Source organism: Equus quagga, chromosome 18, assembly GCF_021613505.1.
Source record: "Equus quagga isolate Etosha38 chromosome 18, UCLA_HA_Equagga_1.0, whole genome shotgun sequence".
Lineage (NCBI taxonomy): Eukaryota > Metazoa > Chordata > Mammalia > Perissodactyla > Equidae > Equus > Equus quagga.
The window spans coordinates 8,258,005-8,277,767 of NC_060284.1; the positions used below are offsets into that span (position 1 = coordinate 8,258,005).

The 19,763-nt window shown below is 32.8% G+C and overlaps 1 protein-coding gene across 2 annotated transcripts in view; it reads right to left on the reverse strand.

Moving 5' to 3' along the window:
• Positions 1–19,763, reverse strand: part of LRRC40 (leucine rich repeat containing 40) — a 49,101-nt gene that overhangs the window by 14,019 nt on the left and 15,319 nt on the right. For both annotated transcript variants that reach the window (XM_046645273.1, XM_046645274.1), the window contains 7 exons: positions 18,638–18,767; positions 15,361–15,484; positions 12,327–12,469; positions 11,117–11,289; positions 7,016–7,103; positions 6,852–6,897; positions 132–240 (listed from right to left, as the gene is read on the reverse strand). In XM_046645273.1, coding sequence (XP_046501229.1) covers positions 132–240; positions 6,852–6,897; positions 7,016–7,103; positions 11,117–11,289; positions 12,327–12,469; positions 15,361–15,484; positions 18,638–18,767 — 813 coding nt within the window. The remainder of the gene's footprint in view (positions 1–131; positions 241–6,851; positions 6,898–7,015; positions 7,104–11,116; positions 11,290–12,326; positions 12,470–15,360; positions 15,485–18,637; positions 18,768–19,763) is intronic.

The following is a 19,763-nucleotide window of genomic DNA, read 5'->3' on the forward strand; positions in this document are numbered from 1 at the left end:
ATTCTAAGTCAAGTACTAATGCATTTGGATGAATTCTTCCTCATCAATTGTCCTTTTTCTGAAGGTTTCTGAAAGTTATTTCTGAAAGTTTCCCATATGTTTTGCAATGCTTAGAAAAACAAATTACATACCTATAGTCCAATATTTTCAACGTGACGATGCTGTGTACATTGACTCTGGATTCACTTGGTAGTGTCATGGCAGTCTCAGTAACAGAGTTATTTTGGCTAGGTTCATCATCTGACAAAAGAAAAGTTATATAAAACCAATATTTATACTACAAAATCATTTTTTAAAATTCTTGAAAATACATAAAAATAGTATATATGATTTCTAGATATTATTGGTGAGAATGTCTTTAGTCATATGCTTTCTTTCCAATAACTCAAATCTGGGTCTAGCAATTAATATTTACTTAATGGAAAACAGATAGTTACTAAAATGTGGCTTCAAAATATTTTTATAAATCCTACCATAAGGAAATTCAGGAGTAGGAAAGAACCTTCAAAGAGTAATTATAATGTCTCAGAAGAAACAACAACAAGCAATCCTTCCTGTTAAGAAAAATAATATCATCCATAAGAAGGAATTGGTTAACAAAGGAAAAGTATTATTTCTCACAAATGTCTACCAAATAGGCATATGCCTATCGTTTCAGTTTAGGACACAGTGAAGCTGATTATCCTCAGTCACTTAAAATCTGTCAATCTGCATAATCAAGTAAGCTTTTGGTACATTATTTATGTTAAGATTTTTTTTTCACAGCAAATGCATGACCATCTTCAATAGAGATTTCCTAAAATGCATGCATACTCACACATTCACACACAATCAACCCCCTCATTAATCTCCAGAGATTAACACTGCCATTTTATGGTATAAAAAACAAAACAAACAAAAATACAAAAATACACATTCAAAAGAAATGACTTTGTGATTTTTCGGCAAAAGAGACTTCAGCAATCTAGACAGAAGCAAAATAAGACTATTAATTTTCAGCAATGTGAAAAAATAAACAGTCCTAGTATTCATACATTAAGAGCAGAAGGCACATGAAAAGAACATAAAGAAACAGTAGTACCCCTGATCTTGCGTCAAATCAGTAGGCATTTAATGAACATTTGTTGAATACTACTAAGTAGTAGTATTTCTCTTGCTTTGAGTTCATCAGTTATTCATTAATCAATAATTATTAAACTATTATTTCCCATGCAAAAATCATATGAATATTTTATTTATAGAGGCAATAGAGAATAAATGACAGAAAATCAAACAGAGATAAAAGACATTAAGGGAAATAGTATCAAGTGAATACTTCGGTGTTTAGAAGTTCCCTAGAGGTTTGGCTACATCATCTTAAAGAATATGTAACATATATTGCCAAATTACATCAGCAGACAGACAATATTACACCAGCAACAAAGTCCATTTATTTTTTAAATATACACATACTATACCGTGTTATATATTGAGATAGAGTGTTCTCAACACTTTTGAAAGAGCTACTGTTAATAATCAGCATTGAGAATACAGAGGGAGAATATTCTCTTGGGAGTAGACGTGTGTGACAGAGAGATTTACTTTTCATTATATATCTTTGTATATTCATTGATTGATTTTTTTTTTTACCATGTGTATTTACTGACTTTTTAAAAACCTAAGATGGCAATATTCCCCAAACTGATCTACAGATTCAATGAGAATCCCAGCTGACTTCTTTGTAGAAATTAACAAGCTGATTCTAAAACTCATACGGGATTGCAAGAAACCCAGCATAGTCAAAACAAGTTTGAGAAAGAAGAATAAAGTAGGAGGACTTATACCTGCTGATTTCCAACATACTACAAAGCAGTAGCAATTAAGATAGTATGGTACTGGCCCAGGACAGACATACAGATCAATGGAAAAAAACTGAAAGTCTAGAATGAACCCTACATTTATGGTCAACTGATTTTCAACAAAGGATGCCAAGACCATTCAACAAGGAAAAACAGTCTTTTCAACAGCTGGTGCAGGGAAACTGGATAGCCACATGCAAAAGAATTACATTGGACCCTTATGCTATACCTTATACAAAAATTAACTCAAAATGGATCAAAAATTTAAATGTAAGAGCAAAAGTATAAAACTCTTAGAAGAAAACAGAGGCAAATCTTCATAAAATAGGATTTTGCAAAGGATTTTTAGATATGAAACCAAAAACATGGGCAAAAAAAGAAAAACTAGATAATTGACTTCATCAAAATTTAAAAAAAATTTCATGTTCAAAAGACACCAATAAGAAAATGAAAAGACAATTCACAGGGGGCTAGGAAATATTTGCAAATCATATATCTGCCAAGAGATTTATTCTAGAATACATAAAGAACTATTCCAACTCAATAATAAAAAGATAAATAACCCAATTAAAAATTGGGCAAAGGATCTGAATAGACATTTCTCCAAAGATGTACAAATGTCCAATAAGCACATGATAAGATGCTCAACATCATTAGTCATCAGGGAAATGCAAATCAAATCTACAGTGAGATACCACTTCATACCCACCAGGATGTCTAGAATGAGAAAGTCAGAAAACAACCAGTGTTGGTGAGGATGTAGAAGCAGCAGAACTTTCAAACAACACTGATGAGAATGGAAATTGGTGCAGCTGCTTTGTAAAAGTCTGGCACTTCCTCAAATGGCTAAACATAAAGTTACCATATGACCCAGCAATTCAACTCCTAGATATATATGCAAGAGAAATGACAACATATGTTCACACTCAAACTTGTAAATAAACGTTTGTCACAGCATTATCCATAATAGCCAAAAAGTATGAAAATTCTTTTTGAGATGATGAAATGTTCTAAAACTGACTATGATGATGGTTACATATATTTGTTAATACAGCAAAAATCATTTAATTGTACACTTTACATGGATAAATTGTATGGTATGTGAATTATCTCACAATAAAGCTGTTTTTTTTATTAGCAGAAAAAAAAAGACTATTTCCCAGCTTTTCTTATATGTGTGGCCATATGACTAAGTTCTGACCAATGGCATATAAGAAGTGATGTATGATACAACAGCTTAGTATATATCCTAATATATTTAATCATTTTTGCACTTTAAAATGCCATAAAACACACCCTAACAAATTTAAAAGAATAGAAATCTTACAACGTCTGCTCTCAGACCACAATGGAATTAAACCAGAGATCAATAACAGAAAAATAACCAGAAAACCCCAAAATATGTGGAGATTAAACAAGACATTTCTAAATACACATGGCTCAAAGAAGAAAACTAAAGAGAAATTTTAAAATATTTTGAACCACATGAAAATGAAAACAACTTATCTAAATTTGTTGGATGCAGAGAAAGCAGTATTTAGAGGGAAATTTATAGCATTGAATGCATATACCAGGAAAGAAGAAAGATTTAAAATCAATAATCTAAGCTTCTATCTTAGGAAGTTAGACAAAGAAGAGCAAATTAAATCAAAGTAAGAAGAAAAGAAATAATATGAATTAGAGCAGAAATGGATGAAATTGAAAACAGGAAGTCAATAAAGAAAATCAATAAAAACAAAAGTTAGTTATTTGAAAAGATCAACAAAATTGATATGCCTTTAAGCCAGGCCAACTAAGAAAAAAGCAGCACAAATTACTAATACCAGAAATGAAAGATGGGGCACCACTATAGATCCCATGGATATGAAAAGGATAATAAAGGAGTAATAACTCTATATCCACAAATTTGATAACCTAGATGAAATGGACCACTTCCTTGAAAGGCACAATCTGCCAAAACTCACACAAGAAGAAACAGACAACCTGAATGAACAGGCCTATATCTAGGAAAGAAATTTAATCAATAATTAATAACCTTCCAAAACAGAAAGTACCAGGACCAGATGGGTTCAGTGGTAAATTCTATCAAATGTTTAAGGTAGAAATTATATCAATTCTCTACAATCTCTTTCAGAGGATAAAAGCAGAGGGAATACTTCCTAATTCATTCTACATGCTAGCATTACTCTAATACCAAAACCAGACAAATACATTATGAAAAAAAGACAACTAGAAAGCAATGCTCTCATGAACATACATGCAAAAATCTTCAACAAAATAATAGCAAAGCAAATCTAAAAAAGTATAAAAAGAATTATACACCATGACCAAGTAAGATTTAACCTAGGTACGCAAGGCTAGTTCAACATTCAAAAATTCATTAATGTAATCCTTAATATCAACAGGCTAAAAAAGAAAAATTACATGGTCATATCAACAGATGCATAAAAATCATCTGAAAAATCCAACACCCATTCATGATAAAAACTCTCAGTAAACTAGGAATAGAGGTGAACTTTCTCAACTTGATAAAAACCATCTACAAAAACCCTACAGTTAACATCATACTTAGTGGTGAGAAACTTGAAGTTTCCTCCTAAGAACAGGTACAAAGCAAGGATGTCCCCTCTCACCACTCCTTTTCAACATCTTACTGGATGCTGCTTACTGGTCCTTGCTAATGCATTAAGGGAAGAAAAGGAAGTAAAAGGTGTACAGATTGGGAAGCAGGACATGAAACTACCTTTGTTCACAGATAACATGATCATATAGGGAAAAAATTTGAAAGAATTGACCCAAAAAACCCTCCTGAAACTAATAAGTGATCATAGTAAGGTTGCAGAATGCAAGGTGAATATACAAAAGTAAACTGCTTTCCTCTCTATCAACAAAAAACAAGTAAAATTTGAAATTAAAAACACAATACTATTTACATCAGTATCTTCAAAAAAAAAATACTTAGGTATAAATCTAACAAAATAGGTACAAGAACTATATGAGGAAAACTGCAAAACTCTGATGAATGAAATCAAAGAAGAACCAAATAAATGGAGAGATATTCCATGTTCATGGAAAGGGAGACTCAGTATTGTCAAGATGTCAGTTCTTCCCTACTTGATCTATAGATTCAAGGCAATCCCAATCAAAATTTCAGAAAGTTATTTTATCAATATTGACAAACTGATTCTAAAGTTTATGTGGAGAGACAAAAAACCCATAATAGCCAATGATATATTGAAGGAGTAGAATAAAGTTGAAGGACTGATGCTATACAACTTCAAAACTTACCATAAAGCTGCAGTAATCAAGACAGTGTGATATTGGCAAAAGAACAGACAAATAAATCAATGGAACAGAATAGAGAGCCCATAAATAGACCTCCATAATTATAATCAATTGATCTTTGACAGGAGCAAAGGCAATACAATGGAGCAAAGATAGTCTTTTCCACAAATGGTGCTGAAACTACAGGACATCCACATGCAAAAAATAACAGCTTTATATATAACTGCCAAAATTTGGAAGCAACCGAGATGTCCTTCAGTAGGTAAATAGAAAAATAAACTGTGGTACACCCAGACAATGGAATATTATTCAGTGCTAAAAAGAAATGAGCTATCAAGCCATGAAAAGACATGGAAGAAGCTTAAACGCATATTACTAAGTGAAAAGTCAATCTGAAAAGGTTACAGACTGTATGATTCCAAATATATGACATTCAGGAAAAGACAAATCTATGGAGACAATAAGATCAGTGATTGCCAGAGATGGGGGTTGGGGGATGAAAAGGCAGATCAGAGAAGATTTTTAGGGCAGTGAAAATATTTTATATACTTTGATATTTCAATGATGGATGCATGTCATCATACATTTGTCCAGACCCATAGAATGCACACCACCAAGAGTGAACCTTAAGGTAACAATGGACTTGAGGTGACTATATGTCAGTGTAGGTCTATCCTTGATAAAAAACAAGAAATGTGCCATTCTGGTGAGTGATGTTGATAACAAGGGAGGCTACGTCTGCGGGGGCAGAGGAAATATAGGAAATCTCTGTACTTTCCTTTCGTAAACCTAAAACTACTCTAAAAAAATAGCCTTAGAAAAAATTTGCTTATTCTGACATGACTTCTAACTGATGCATATCAGAAGAGCCAAATTTTTCTGGAGGGGAAAGGATACCTAGAGAAGAAAGGAAACTCTTTGATGGGCAGGAAATAAGAGTCTTAGAAAATTATTTTAACAATTTATTTGAAAGGCAAGGCAGAAAATGGAAATTTCTTAAGTATACTGTTATCTTATTCACTTAACATATACTGACTGGTAATATGGTGCTAGACTAGGCTGTCCATAATCAATAAAGTTGTGAGCCAAGTTAACAGCTGCTGCATTTAGCCACTAAGTTTAGGAGTGGTTTGTTATGCAGTAATATACTGGTGCAACTAATTCTTTTCTTAATGCTTCAATGTGTGCTACAATGACATATATGAAATAAAAATTAAGATATACCACAATTTTAGTGAAGCATTAAATATTAAATTTATAGTATCATTTTCTCTTTTGGTGCCTGTTCATACCAAATTAACATATCTTTAAAAATGTCTTTTGTCTTTATTTTTGCCGGAGCTTAGCAAAACTATGCATACAGTAGATATTCAAGTACCTGTTAATATATTTCCCAGTCAAGAGAAGCAATGTATTATAACAGTCAAGTTTTGTTTTATTCAAAGTTAAAGCATTAGATGCTTATTGAATTCTTTGTTATATTTTCTAATTGGTACACTATAACACAAATCAAAGCGATTAAGGATGGAACATTATTACTGTGAATTTAAGGATTTTTCATAACTTCAGCATACTTCTGGTGTGTATGGATTCAGAATTGGAGCCACACCAGCCAGGAACCATTTCCTCTAAATATTTACAACCAAAATACATGTAAATTTATGTACTATTAACACTTCACCACCTGTCATGTTATACTTTGAAATGTAAGAGAAAGTAGAAAAGTACCTTTAATCTTGCTTTGTAGATATTTTAAGACTTCTTGGGTTCCTTTCTGAAAAGGTGGAGAGAAAGACAGACATTCATCAAGACATACTTTGCAGTTGTTGAGATCAACATGTATGTCTGAATTGCAAATTTAAAAACGAGAGCTGAATCCTAAATATGCTTACATTTATAATTTCTCTTCGAATGGTTCTCAAAGGATTTCCTTCTAGTGCCAGGAATTTCAAATGAAGTTTTCCCAATGAATAGGGCAGACTACAAAAGATTAAATTGGTTTCAGGAAAAACATCAAGAAAAGTATAATTCAACCAAATAGTTGACTAGAAAACTAACAACATATGACAAATTACATATCATATAACTGTGTGAAAGAAAACCCGAGTGATGTAGGCCTAAAATATTCCTCTTGAAGATAAATGCCGAACATGTAAAAGAAAAACCAGATTTATTTCAAAATTACCATATTGTGATTGTTAAAAAAGAATGTGAGCTTTAAAAAAATGCTAAATTGCATCCAGTGCTAAAATGTAAATGTTCAAAATACAATTATTATCATTTTTCTTTTTGGTGAGGAAGATTGGCCAGGTGCTAACATCTGTTGGCAATCTTCCTTTATTTTTTTTTCCCCTCCCTAAAGCCCCAGTACATAGTTGTATACCCTAGTCATAAGTCCTTCTAGTTCTCCTATGTGGGATGCCACCACAGCATGGCTTGATGAGTGGTGTGTAGCTCTGCACCCAGGATGCGAACCAGCGAACCCTGGGCTGCCGAAGCCAAATGTTCAAACTTAACCACTATGCCACTGGGCCAGCCCTGTAGATATAAATTTGACAAGGTAGCCATCCTCACTGATACTAAATGTTTTGATTTTGTCCCTCAAGCAAGCAAATAAAATTCTTCCTAAATAAAAATGATAAAAAGAAAAAAAATAAAGTTCAATCACTCAATTCATATTTTCACTCAAAAAGAAAAGTCACTTTTATCTCTGGCACACTCATACACACAAACATTCAATCTCAGAATTTATTAAGCATCTACAATACACTAGGCATTAGTGTAGGGACATCAAGATCCTTGCCCTTAAGGAGTTCTCAGCTGCACAAAGGAAAAAGACACACATACAGCTAACCAAAATATAAAATTGGTGAGCCTATAAAATAGTACAGCCACTTTGGAAAGCAGTCTTTTAAACATACACTTACCATACACCTAAGCTATCCCACTCCTATGTACTTACCCAGGAGAAATGAAAATAACGTCCACATAGAGACTTTTACATGAATGTTCACAACAGACCAAAATAGAAAACAATCCAAACATCCAATAACTAGCTAGTGAAGAGACGAATAGATTGTGGTATATCTGTATAACGGAATGACACTCAGCAATAAAAATGAATGACCTACTGATACACACAATCACATGAATGGATCACAAAAGCTCTATGCTCCATGAATGAAGACACAAAACTATGTACTGTGTAATTCCATTTACATGATATTCTAAAAAAGGCAAAACTAGAGTGATGGCACATCAGTGGCTGCTATAGGTTGGGGATATGAAAAGGGGACTGACTGCAATGGGTATGAGGAAACTTTAGAGAGACAAATGTTCTACATGACTGTAACAATGGTTACACAAACATACACAGTTGTCAGAAATCATCAAATTGTATGCTTAAATGGGTGAATTTTATTGTATATAAATTATACATCAACAAGTGAATATGATTTAATATATATATATGACAAGACAAATGTTAAACAAGTAATGTTGTTGTGAGAGTAGAGATATGGAAATTAGCATGGGGACAGGTGGGGGACAGGAGTAGCAAAGCCTGGATTTGGGTCTAAAAAGACAAATGGGATTCCTTGCATCAGGCAGTGAGGCAGGAAAAGGCCATTCTATGACCAAGAAAGAAGATTAAGAAAAAGTCAGTACATTTATAGTTCAGTGTAGTCAGAGAGCAGGAGTGAAAGATGATCAAGAGAGAATGAATGAATTCTGTGAGATGGTCTTGAATGTTATGCTAAAAAGTCTGGACTTCATCTTGCAAGACAGTAGTTCCAACTGCTGGTTGGAAAACCAGAGGCACCAAAATCTCCTCGAAATTGTTTAAAACAAAAAAACAAAAAACAAAACAATTTTATGGTCCCATTTTTAGAGATTCTGATTCACTGGTGCCTCAGAATCTGTATTTTTTTCCTTAAATCTTCTCCAATGATTCTGATACATAGCCATACTTGGGAAGCAGTGCTATAACAATGGAGAACCATCAAAACTTTTTAGCAGAATGGCCTGATAATTTATTTGTATTTTATAAAAACTACTCTGGTAGCAGTGTGAGGAATCAATATTTTGTTTAGAAGAGATTCTGGAGGAGTACAAAAATGAATAGAATTATCTAATATCTAGGAAGTATGGGGTTAGAGGAAAGAAACTAGTCTTTATTACGTGCCATTAGGTTCTAGGCCCTGTGAGATATACACACTTCATATCCAGAGCGCTGGAGAACGAGGTACATGTATATCAGAAATATTTGTACAAATTACTTATTCATTTAATATTATTTGTCATAGCTTTTGTTTTAAATATTTGCTTTCCATTGCTTTCATACAGTAGCCAAAATAAAACTGCCATGGGAAAAAATTTATCTGTCAATATTTATAAGAGGCAAGAAATTTATTTCATTCATCAGTTAAAAGATAAGCATTTAAGGGATAAACAGATCACTTACTAACTGTATCATAAACAGAAGTAAGTGAAAAGAGTGGTTATCATCCAAGCATTCAAATCTACAGTCAAGACATACCATATGCCATATGTACACTGTGAAAACAATTCTGATTTTTAAAAATATTTATTAAAATATACACATAGAAGAAAATCTGCTTGCCTAACTTTTCTCTTTCTGTGAATAGCAAACCATGTTTCTGACATCTAAACACAAAACCTCAGACATCTAACCAGTGTACAATCCTACGGAAGTCTGAGTCTTGTTTTTTTGTATCTGTAAAATAATTCTGTCTCTAAATATTATACTTATATAACTTTTTATCATTCTTTCCTCACTACCCTCCTCTTCCCCATCTCCAACAGGAGCAATCAATTCCTAAATACTACTTATTCTGATTCATCACACCTCTCACATCCTTCCTCTTCTTTCCGTTTCCACTGTCACCACAGTTCAGGTCATTACTATACAAGAGAAATCTACAAAGCTGTCAATATGGTAAATTAGATATAGCAAATGCTCCTTAGTGATAAATATTATTAGATTAATCTAACAAAGTTTATTTAGATTCATCACCTACAAAGCCACTCCTATGTAATGTATACAACCCACTATCACCAATTTATTTTTTAATGAGATTAAGATCAAACTGGTTCTCTTCCTAATCTTTCAATAGCTCCCCACCTGTTAACTAATGAAAACTGACTCTTCACAGGCATTTCAAGGACCTCTTTCACATGGCCTCAACTTATTTTTCAAGCCCCGAATTCTCACAATCTCCCTACTTGCACCCTATTTACCAGTTCCACTTGATTCCTTGCTGTTCTCAGAACGTATTCCTACAATTTTCTGAACTTTCAAAGCTTTGTTTGTATAGTTTTCTCCTGCCAAGCAAATCATTCTGATCACCGTACATGTGTACTTGAAACTTGTAGTGAAAATTGATCACTTTAAAGATCACGTGATAGGACTATAGTAAGGCATGACCCTGAAAGTGAGGGTGTTCTTAAATTTTGTGCTTTAGGCAATTAACTTGCCTCACCCTAATCCTAGTCCTAAAGATCATCTAAAAATGTTACTTCTTCCACAAAGTTTGCCCTGATTCCTCTCAATAAACTGTGATACCTGTATGTATCTCCTTTAAGTCCCAAAGCATTTTATGTGTTTCCCATGGCTTTATACTCATTAACAAATTCAATAAATATTTATCAGGCACCTTCTATGTACCCAGGCACTGATTTAGGAGTTAGAGATAGAGTAGTGAACAAAACAGATAAAAATCCAGGCTTCCTAGAGTTTACGTTCTCATGGGTTAGAATCACTTGTAAATATATCTAATTCTATTTGCAGATTAAGCTTGCTGCCAAGGACAAAAATCTAATTACTCTTTGTAGATCTGTACATGATACCTGCTCAATAAATATTTATTAAATTCAATTTAGAAGCAAGATCTTTATACACTTTTTACAAATATTTTAACTTACGAATTATAATCAAATACAGACATGACTTCTTATTCGATATTTAAACTTACCTACTAATATCATTGTTGCTTAGATCAAGCCTTTCCAAAGACTGTAGTAGTGTAATTTCATCTGGAACAGATTTTAACTTGTTATCCCGCAGGTCTAGCACAAGGATAGAATTCAGATGCTTAAGATGTTCTGCCCCTAACATTTCAATCTGGTTTTCACCTACATGTAATTCCTACAAAAACCAAAGATCAATCATATGTATTTCTGTATTTCATTTTATACCAGATAATGAAAATAAAATTGAAATCTTAATTTCAAATCATTGAAAAACACATGGAAAAAACATGACTTTCTAATTACTAAGGTGCTTAAATTTTCAATTACATTTAAGCTATCTTACAGCTAAAGACAAATGGCAAAAAAAGAAAATTTTCAAGAATTTTCTGGTAATTTAAAAATAATTAAAGGTTTAATCTAACAGAAAGTTCAACATTTATAAAACCCAAGCAGAGAAATGATTTAGTCATTACATTTATAGAATTAAAAAAAAACAGATCCAAGAACTATACTGATAAAAATTAAAATTTTAAAACAAATCAGCGTAAGTTTAAAAAGCTATTTTTTTTTAAATTACTTTTATCCATTTAATTTTTTTTTTAAGGTATGCTTTCTTGGTGAGGAAGACTAGCCCAGAGCTAACATCTGTTGCCAATCTTTCTTTTTTTTCTCCCTAAAGCCCCAGGACATAGTTGTATATCCTAGTTGCAGGTCCTTCTAGTTCTCCTGTCTGGGACGCCACCACAGCATGGCTTGATGAGCGGTGTGTAGGTCCACACTCAGGACATGAACTGGCAAACCCCTGGCTGCTGAAGCGAAGCATGCGAACTTAACCACTATGCCACCTGGTTGGCACCAAAAAAGTTATTTTTATTATAATTGTGGCAACTTATGGAGTCAGATACATTCCTTCGTGGTGTTCCATATCTCCTACAGTGCAGCCTCATCATCTACTGCTTCTCCAATTACAAGCTACTTACCAAAGGACATGGAGAAATTCCTGTTTTTTAAGTTGATTATTTCTTTTTTTAAAAAAAATCTACTACTAACAATAACATTAATGTATTTAGTCATATTAAAATTATGAAAAATATAAATATATGAAAAAAACAGCACTTATAACTAAAGCCTATTCCCAACAAATTAAAAATTTCATTTTCAAAATTAATTTTTGGAAAATATATAGTTAGTTAATAATCAACTAAATAGTACCTTTAATAATTTACAAGAAGGAAATTCTGGTAGAAAACGTAATTTATTCCTCCGCAAATAAAGTAATTCTAGTGATTCCATGCTAGCCAATTCAGGAGGTATAGTTTCCAAGAGGTTTGAATTACAATCCAAATGCTTTAATCCTGTAATACATATTTAGTGAAAAGCAAAAATACTTTAATAAAGAAAATATATTGATCTACAATTGTATATGCATTCAAAGAATGTGTATGTAATCATGAGGACCTACAAACCTATGCCATCATACATTGCTATAATAATCAAGAATCCTAGAATACCATTGAATTAAATACACATAAACTAAGATATTTTTACATTTAATTATAGAGAAATAACAATATTAAAATTAATATTTAATAATAGTCCAGGTCATCTCTGTAAAAGATTTGAAAAAGCAAAGTACTCTGGTACTCTATGAAAGTACTCTAAAATGTATAAACTATACACTATGAGATATTATTTCGCTCAGCAATTATGTATCTTTAAATTTTACATCTTCAAAAAAAAAAAGCTTAGGTAGTTAAAGACATATAAATATGCAGGCATGCTAGTTGTATGAATGGATGCCAAGTAACTGTGGCTAGTAGTAGCTTAGACACTTCTGTATTTAAGATAGGCAAAAAGCCCTGGATTTCTATGTATTCCCTCCTACTCTCCCATCCATCCATACTGCCTCTCTCTCACTCCCTGTCTTCTTCCTTCCTTTCTTCTTCTATTTTTTAAAGTCCATGCTTTCTCTAACACCTTAGCTAACACTTGACAAGAAGGTACATTATAGCTCAAGAAGAGTTCTTACTTGCAGCATGTCTCTCTTACCTCCTGGATCTTTCCTTCTTAAAAGGCAGAACAGAAAACAAAAATGCAAAAAAGTAAAGGTCTTCTTTCCCTTAAGACTTCCATAAGCAGGCTTCTCCCTGATCCATATTACAAATTCTCCCATTTATGATGGCCACCACGTATTTTCCACAGTTCACTCTCAAGCCTCTAGTTTTAATAGGCCATATGCATTTTACAACTTTTTTCCCTGTACTTTGAGCCTGTCAATTTAACATAATTCAAGACTGCCTTAGACTGCTTCTTTTAGTGTTTAAAGAAGCTAACTGTTTTTTGAAACAATGTTAATAGTACTACTTTCAACTAATAATAATTTATGTATTATTTTGCTAGAGCATTGAGAAAAATGTCATAATCTGATCTACTCCAAATCCAGTAAATTCTATAAAGAGAAGTTTGTTTTAAAGTTAGAGACTGTAGTTTTCACAGTGGTTTTCATCTGAGAGCACTAATTGAGAAAACAAGCAGTATGTAGTGGAAAGAGCAATGGGGATGGAGTAAGAGTATTCAAGCTCTGGCTCTACAATTTACAAGATAACTTCTAAGCCTAGGTTTATGAATCTTTACAATGTAAATAATACATATCTCCGCTAACTTACACAACTGTTGTGAGGGCAAACGGATATATGTAAAGGCATTTCAAGTTACAGAGAACCATACAAATGCTAATATTGTTCTTGGGATCCAATCATTAATGGTGAAATAACAACTAAATGTCCTGCTGGTGATCGCTGAAAAGTATCACCGTCATAAATGAAGGACAGAAAGATTCGGATCATTAGTTATATAGTATATTAGAAAAATTGCTGTAAAGTCAAAGTGTTTTTCTATTGATTTTCCTATCTGTTCCTATCTCTCAAGATCTTTACACTCAATTTATGAAAAAAAATTTATGCTTCTTATATACTCACTCCAGATACCATATTTTAAGTTTAGCTCTGCTTTTCTAACACCTTTATTGAACATTGGCAAAGAGAAGCAGTCTCAACTACTGGCGCCACAAGTAAAACTTCCCTAAAATGTCAATTTGATTTACGGCACATTTAACTTATGCACTCCTACTATAAATGACAAATAACTATTAATCTAAAGTAAAACAGCACAATTTTACAAATTTACCTCAAAATGATCTGTAATCAACTGTATTAAATCACTTCTATGTGATTTAATGACTTCCTCCACAAAGGGAGGTTTAAAAAAAATGAAGAAGGCTTACATATGATTAGAGAAAAAACTAGATATACTAGGAACTAGTATAAACTAGGAAATAGTCTACACCTGACACACAGTGTGGTCATCAACCAAGAAATAACAATAGTTCGCCTTTAAATGAAAAAAATCACTCTTAATGATTTTGGACTCTAAATAAAGAATTCTAAGATGACTAAGTATACTTACCTAAAAGGTTCTGAAATGTACCCTAAATTTATCTCTTAACAGTAGTTCTACAATACTTTAAGTTTGATGGTTCAATGGTTCAAATTTTAACAGAACCACTAAATTTTAACATTTAAAAAAAATGACTGACAATTTGGGCAAAACTAGACTATCTCTTGACACTATTACTTACAGACCACAAGGAGGCTACCGCTATAATATAACCACATATCACAGGTGGAATCACCTGTGAGAAGGGAATAACCTCTTAGTGAATGTTGAATGAATGAATGAAGAGTTAGCATAGCTCAAAACCTTAATCAATTTCTCAGGTATATAATTGTACCAGAATTCATAATCATATTTTCTTTTCCTCTTTTTGATATGCCCAAGTATTTTTTTGCTGGTCATCGTTTAGGAAGTTGCTAGACAATAATGGCGTGGAGAAAATATGATTAGTTGCTATGGTTTGCATTCAACACCATAAAATCTATTATTTTACTTCTCTGTAACTGACTACAGTCGTGTGTCACTTAACATGGGGATACGTTCTGAAAATGTGTTGTTAGGCAATTCCGTTGTCGTGTGAACATCACAGAGTGTACTTACACAAACTTAAGCGGTATAGCCTACTTCACACCCATACGGTACTAATCTTATGGGACCACCATTGTATATGCAGTCCGTCGTTGACCAAAACGTTGTTATGTGGCTTACGACTGTAAGTACATTAAAATTTATGTTTCTAAATGTAAGTTGCAACAACTTCACATTTATATATTTTTTTAAAACGGAGAATTACTTTTCATTCCACTTATTTCTGCTGGTAAACTCTTCAGTTGATTACTGGAAAGATTGAGTCGCACCAGACTGGATAGAGAAGAAAAACTAGCAGGAACAATTGTAAGACGATTGTTCGAAAGATCCTTTAAAAAGAGAAAGACAATGAATAAATGAACAAATAAATAAAAAAATAAATGATCCCTAACGGGGATTTCAGAATTTTGAGGCAATTGCAACAGAAAAAAGACTATTTCAGAGATGATACATTTTGTAACCCTCATTCACTGACAATTTCACAAATCATCATTCATTACCTCAATATTCTATGGGCCCACTATGTGCCCAATAATGTAGCAGAGAGGGATCAGAATAAATTCTGACTTCAGAAATATTTTGCATACAGGCCAGCCTGGGTAGCATAGTGTTAAGTTAAGTTTGGCACACTCCGCTTTGGCAGCCCGGCACTCACAGGTTTGGATCCTGGGCACAGACCTACACCACTCATCAAGCCATGCCGTGAAGGCAACCCACACACAAAATAGAGGAAGACTGTCAGAGATGTTAGCTCAGGGCCAATCTTCCTCATCAAAAAAACCCCACAAACAAACAGAAATCTTTTGCATAGAAGTTGCTGTTAATGCTAAGTCATGTTATATACCATGCATCATGTTTTCAATAAAAAATCCATTTGTTCATCCAATATTTATTGCGTACCTAAGATACATTAGGCAAACTGTATGCGGTAAACTATAATATGAAATGACAAACATATTTGCAAGAGAGAAAAATTTGTGAAAGAAAGAAAAATAAAACTGAAAAATTGGCCACTTTAATTTTTGAAGACAAAAATATTCCCTGGTGGTTCTTCTGCTGACCTCAGCAAGTGTGCTTTGACTAAGTTCAAAAATCTACTCTACTCTACATTTGATTCGTTCAAGCTTGCCTAATTAATCTCTGTACCTGGATGGTTCCTTAAGTTATTGTTTGTTTTTCCTTTGAACAGTTAGGAGAGAACTTTTTTTTGAAACTCTCTTTAAAACACAATGTTATGAATCAGATAATTCTTCTCACAACATTCAAATAAGGTGTGTAAGTAGTCCACTAGCTACCAGCAAACTGTAGGTAGGGCCAATGGCCACAACGAATAAAAAAAATGTGACTTCAAGGGACTGTTTTCTAAAGACTTTCATTTAGTCTAACTTAAACAACTGCATTCGTGACTCTAAATTAAGAAGATAGAAAAGCGTAAAAATGCTAGATCAGCATATTTTTAACTTATCATAAATAACATAAAACATATTATAATCTACAACATACAACATAACAATCTACAACTCCAATACTCTAAGCACTAATCAACAGATTACTAATAAATAAACATTGTATAATATCAAAAGTTACTGACACTAAATGCAATGTAGTATTCTGGATTGGATCCTAGAACAAAAAAAAAGGACATTAGTGGAAAAACTGGGAAAAGCTTAATAAAATCTGTAGTTTAGTTAGTAACATTGTACCAATGTCAATTTCTTCATTTTTTACAAATGTCTCACAGTTATACAAAATGCGAACATTAAGGAAAGTTGGGTGAAGGGTATATGGGAAGTCTCTGTACTATCTCTACAACATTTTTGTGAATCTAAAATTATTTCAAAATAAAAAGTTTCTGATAGAGAAAAGATATTAATTCACAAATTCTTAAAACACTTTAAAGACTCCAAATCCACAGAATTACTAATAAAGTTAAAAAATTAATTACTGCAGTTAATAATTAAATTAGATATAAAACATAAGTATGTTACATATAAATTAATCAGTATTTATGCTGTCATTTCTTCCATAAATATTTATTTAGTAGCATCATGCTAAGCAGTTTTTACATAACTTTAAGAAATATTAATAGCTTAAATTATAACAGATGCTTATACTTTTAATGTTTTAACATATTGTTGCTCACACATATGATTTATTTGATACTGAGTCCTTATGAATACAATTTTCAACTGAAACATCCTTTCATTATGCAAATGACTATCCGGGAACGATAATGGGAAAACAACGGGGAACTGTTGTAATTTATCAGGCTTCCTTTCTACTCTAAATAGACTATTTTTTTTAACCAACTGCTATCTTTTACTATTAAATTTTATCAGAAAATCTGATGGCTCTCTCCTTTGCCATTCATTTTTATCTCCCTATGCCTGTTATTCCCAAACCTTATTTCCAATCTGATCAGACTGAAAGACAAAAGAGATATTGAATGGTTGAGGAGATTATACATCTTGATTTCAAACACTAGGACAGGTGAGGGAAATATCAAGGAGCACATATTCAAAGAAAACAAATAAGTAAAAGAAGTAATTTTTCCTTTAATGAAAAATAAACTTTAAGGCTAAAATGACATAAATGAGTTTTTGAAAACGTGTACTAGAGAAAAGAACAAGAATGTAACATGAAATCACCATGTGGAGCAGTGGTTATATGTCAGCATATCTGATCTAACATGGCTACAGTCTTTCAGCGAGGGCACTTCACAGCGGAATTTTACTCCTTCAGTGACAAAGTGGGGTGAAAAAAAGGATACACTTTGGAGTCAAACTGACTTATGTTGAAATGCTGAATTCCTTACTTATTAGTTGCATGCCTTCAGATAAGTTACATTTTTTTTATAAGTTTTAGTTTCCTATCTGTATTAGGGAATAAAACTATCTACCTTACCATATGTTACCATATGTAAAGCACAAAGCAAAGTGCCTACTCTTTTTATTATTCCTAATAACATGATTAAAAGAATATTTGTATTACTTTATGGTTGTCTCTAGGATGTGACACAGATGGAATGAAAATGTTGCCAGGTTATGTGGCCATTTTGAAAAACAGGGAAGAAAAGGCAGGTCTTAAAGGGGTTGTCTGGACACTCAGGACAGCAGGGCCACAGGGCCTATACAGGAGGAAGCAGGAATGGGTACAGAAAAGGGGATTGGTCTCTGCTGAATACACCGTGCCTCTACTTTACCAAGCCATAAAAGCCTCTGAATAACAAAGTCATCCTCATCACCCCTTTCCCAAATTCTATTCCAAATTCAAACTTAACGTGATTTCACACGAAAACATAGGAAAAATAAATTTACAATTACTAATTTAGCAATCTAATTAAAATGCACAGTTTCTGATAATCTAGTCATATAGTCAGCTGTCCATATTCTTATGATTTCAATCATAACATCCAACTACTCTGCCTGATGAAAAATCTCACCAGCCCCAAATTATATAAAAATTGGAAAATCACAACTTACCAAATCTTCTAAACTGAAAAGTTGTTCAAATCCCTCTGGTAGGCAAGTTAGTTCATTATGCTGAAGATACAAGCCCTTCAGATTTCTTAGATTTGTAATTTCTTCAGGGAGTATTTTCAGTTTGTTATGGCTATTGATTGATAAAATAAATGGTGAATAATTTGGTGACAACATAATAAAAATGTATAAAGGCATTTTTGCTAACCAACTGATGGGCTCATCAAAAAAAATGAAATATGTTACCAATTTCAAGTACTTATCACACTTCACCATCCTAAAAGAATACACTCATTCAAATGACGGTAATCTAAAGTAATTAGATTGAGGGTTTCAAAGAAATAAAGGTTTTTAACCAAGCAAAGAATTTGTGAACTTTTGATTGCTTCCTTATAATCAACTTTTGATTTTGCATGTAATATGAAAGGATATATTGGACTCAATTTTTTATACTATATTCGAGTTTTTAAATTTTGACAAAGATATGTGCACACATATACTACAACGGAGTCAACATCTTATATGGGGATTATGTTTTAAATTTAACACTGAAAACAAAAAAAGCTCTTTCTGTTTGAGGGCCTGGAATGTCCAGTTGGATATAATATGCAACTCCACTCTTCTTTGTACTTAGTCTTAACTTTTCAGCTCAGTCCTTCTACAGAGATGTTCATCTTATTGGTTTCGGAGAAGTCTCAACCCACCAAGGATGATACACTCTCTGATAATTAAGAGATGACTTGACTTAACTTATTCCCAGCTTTACCTCAATTTAATTATCCACTTAGGACTTCTACTTTATTTTAATGCCACAAACAATTACTTGACAAATAATGGGGAAGTGAGATATATAAAATGGTAACAATAAACTTAAATTATATTAAAATAAAACTAATTGGAATAAAAATGCCAAAAGATGTCTTCTAAAATAAGAACCACTAAAAATTGTCAAAAATTAGTTTCTATTGCTGGTTACTTAATTGAAATCTCTGTATACTTGACAGGAATCTAGTTGGACAGAGATGTAATTCTAGTTACATATTTCCTCCATGCTAACACTTATACGCTTAGGTGTTGGAAGGTAAAGCTACAGCCACACCCACTCCATACTCCCTCACCTCTTCCTCTC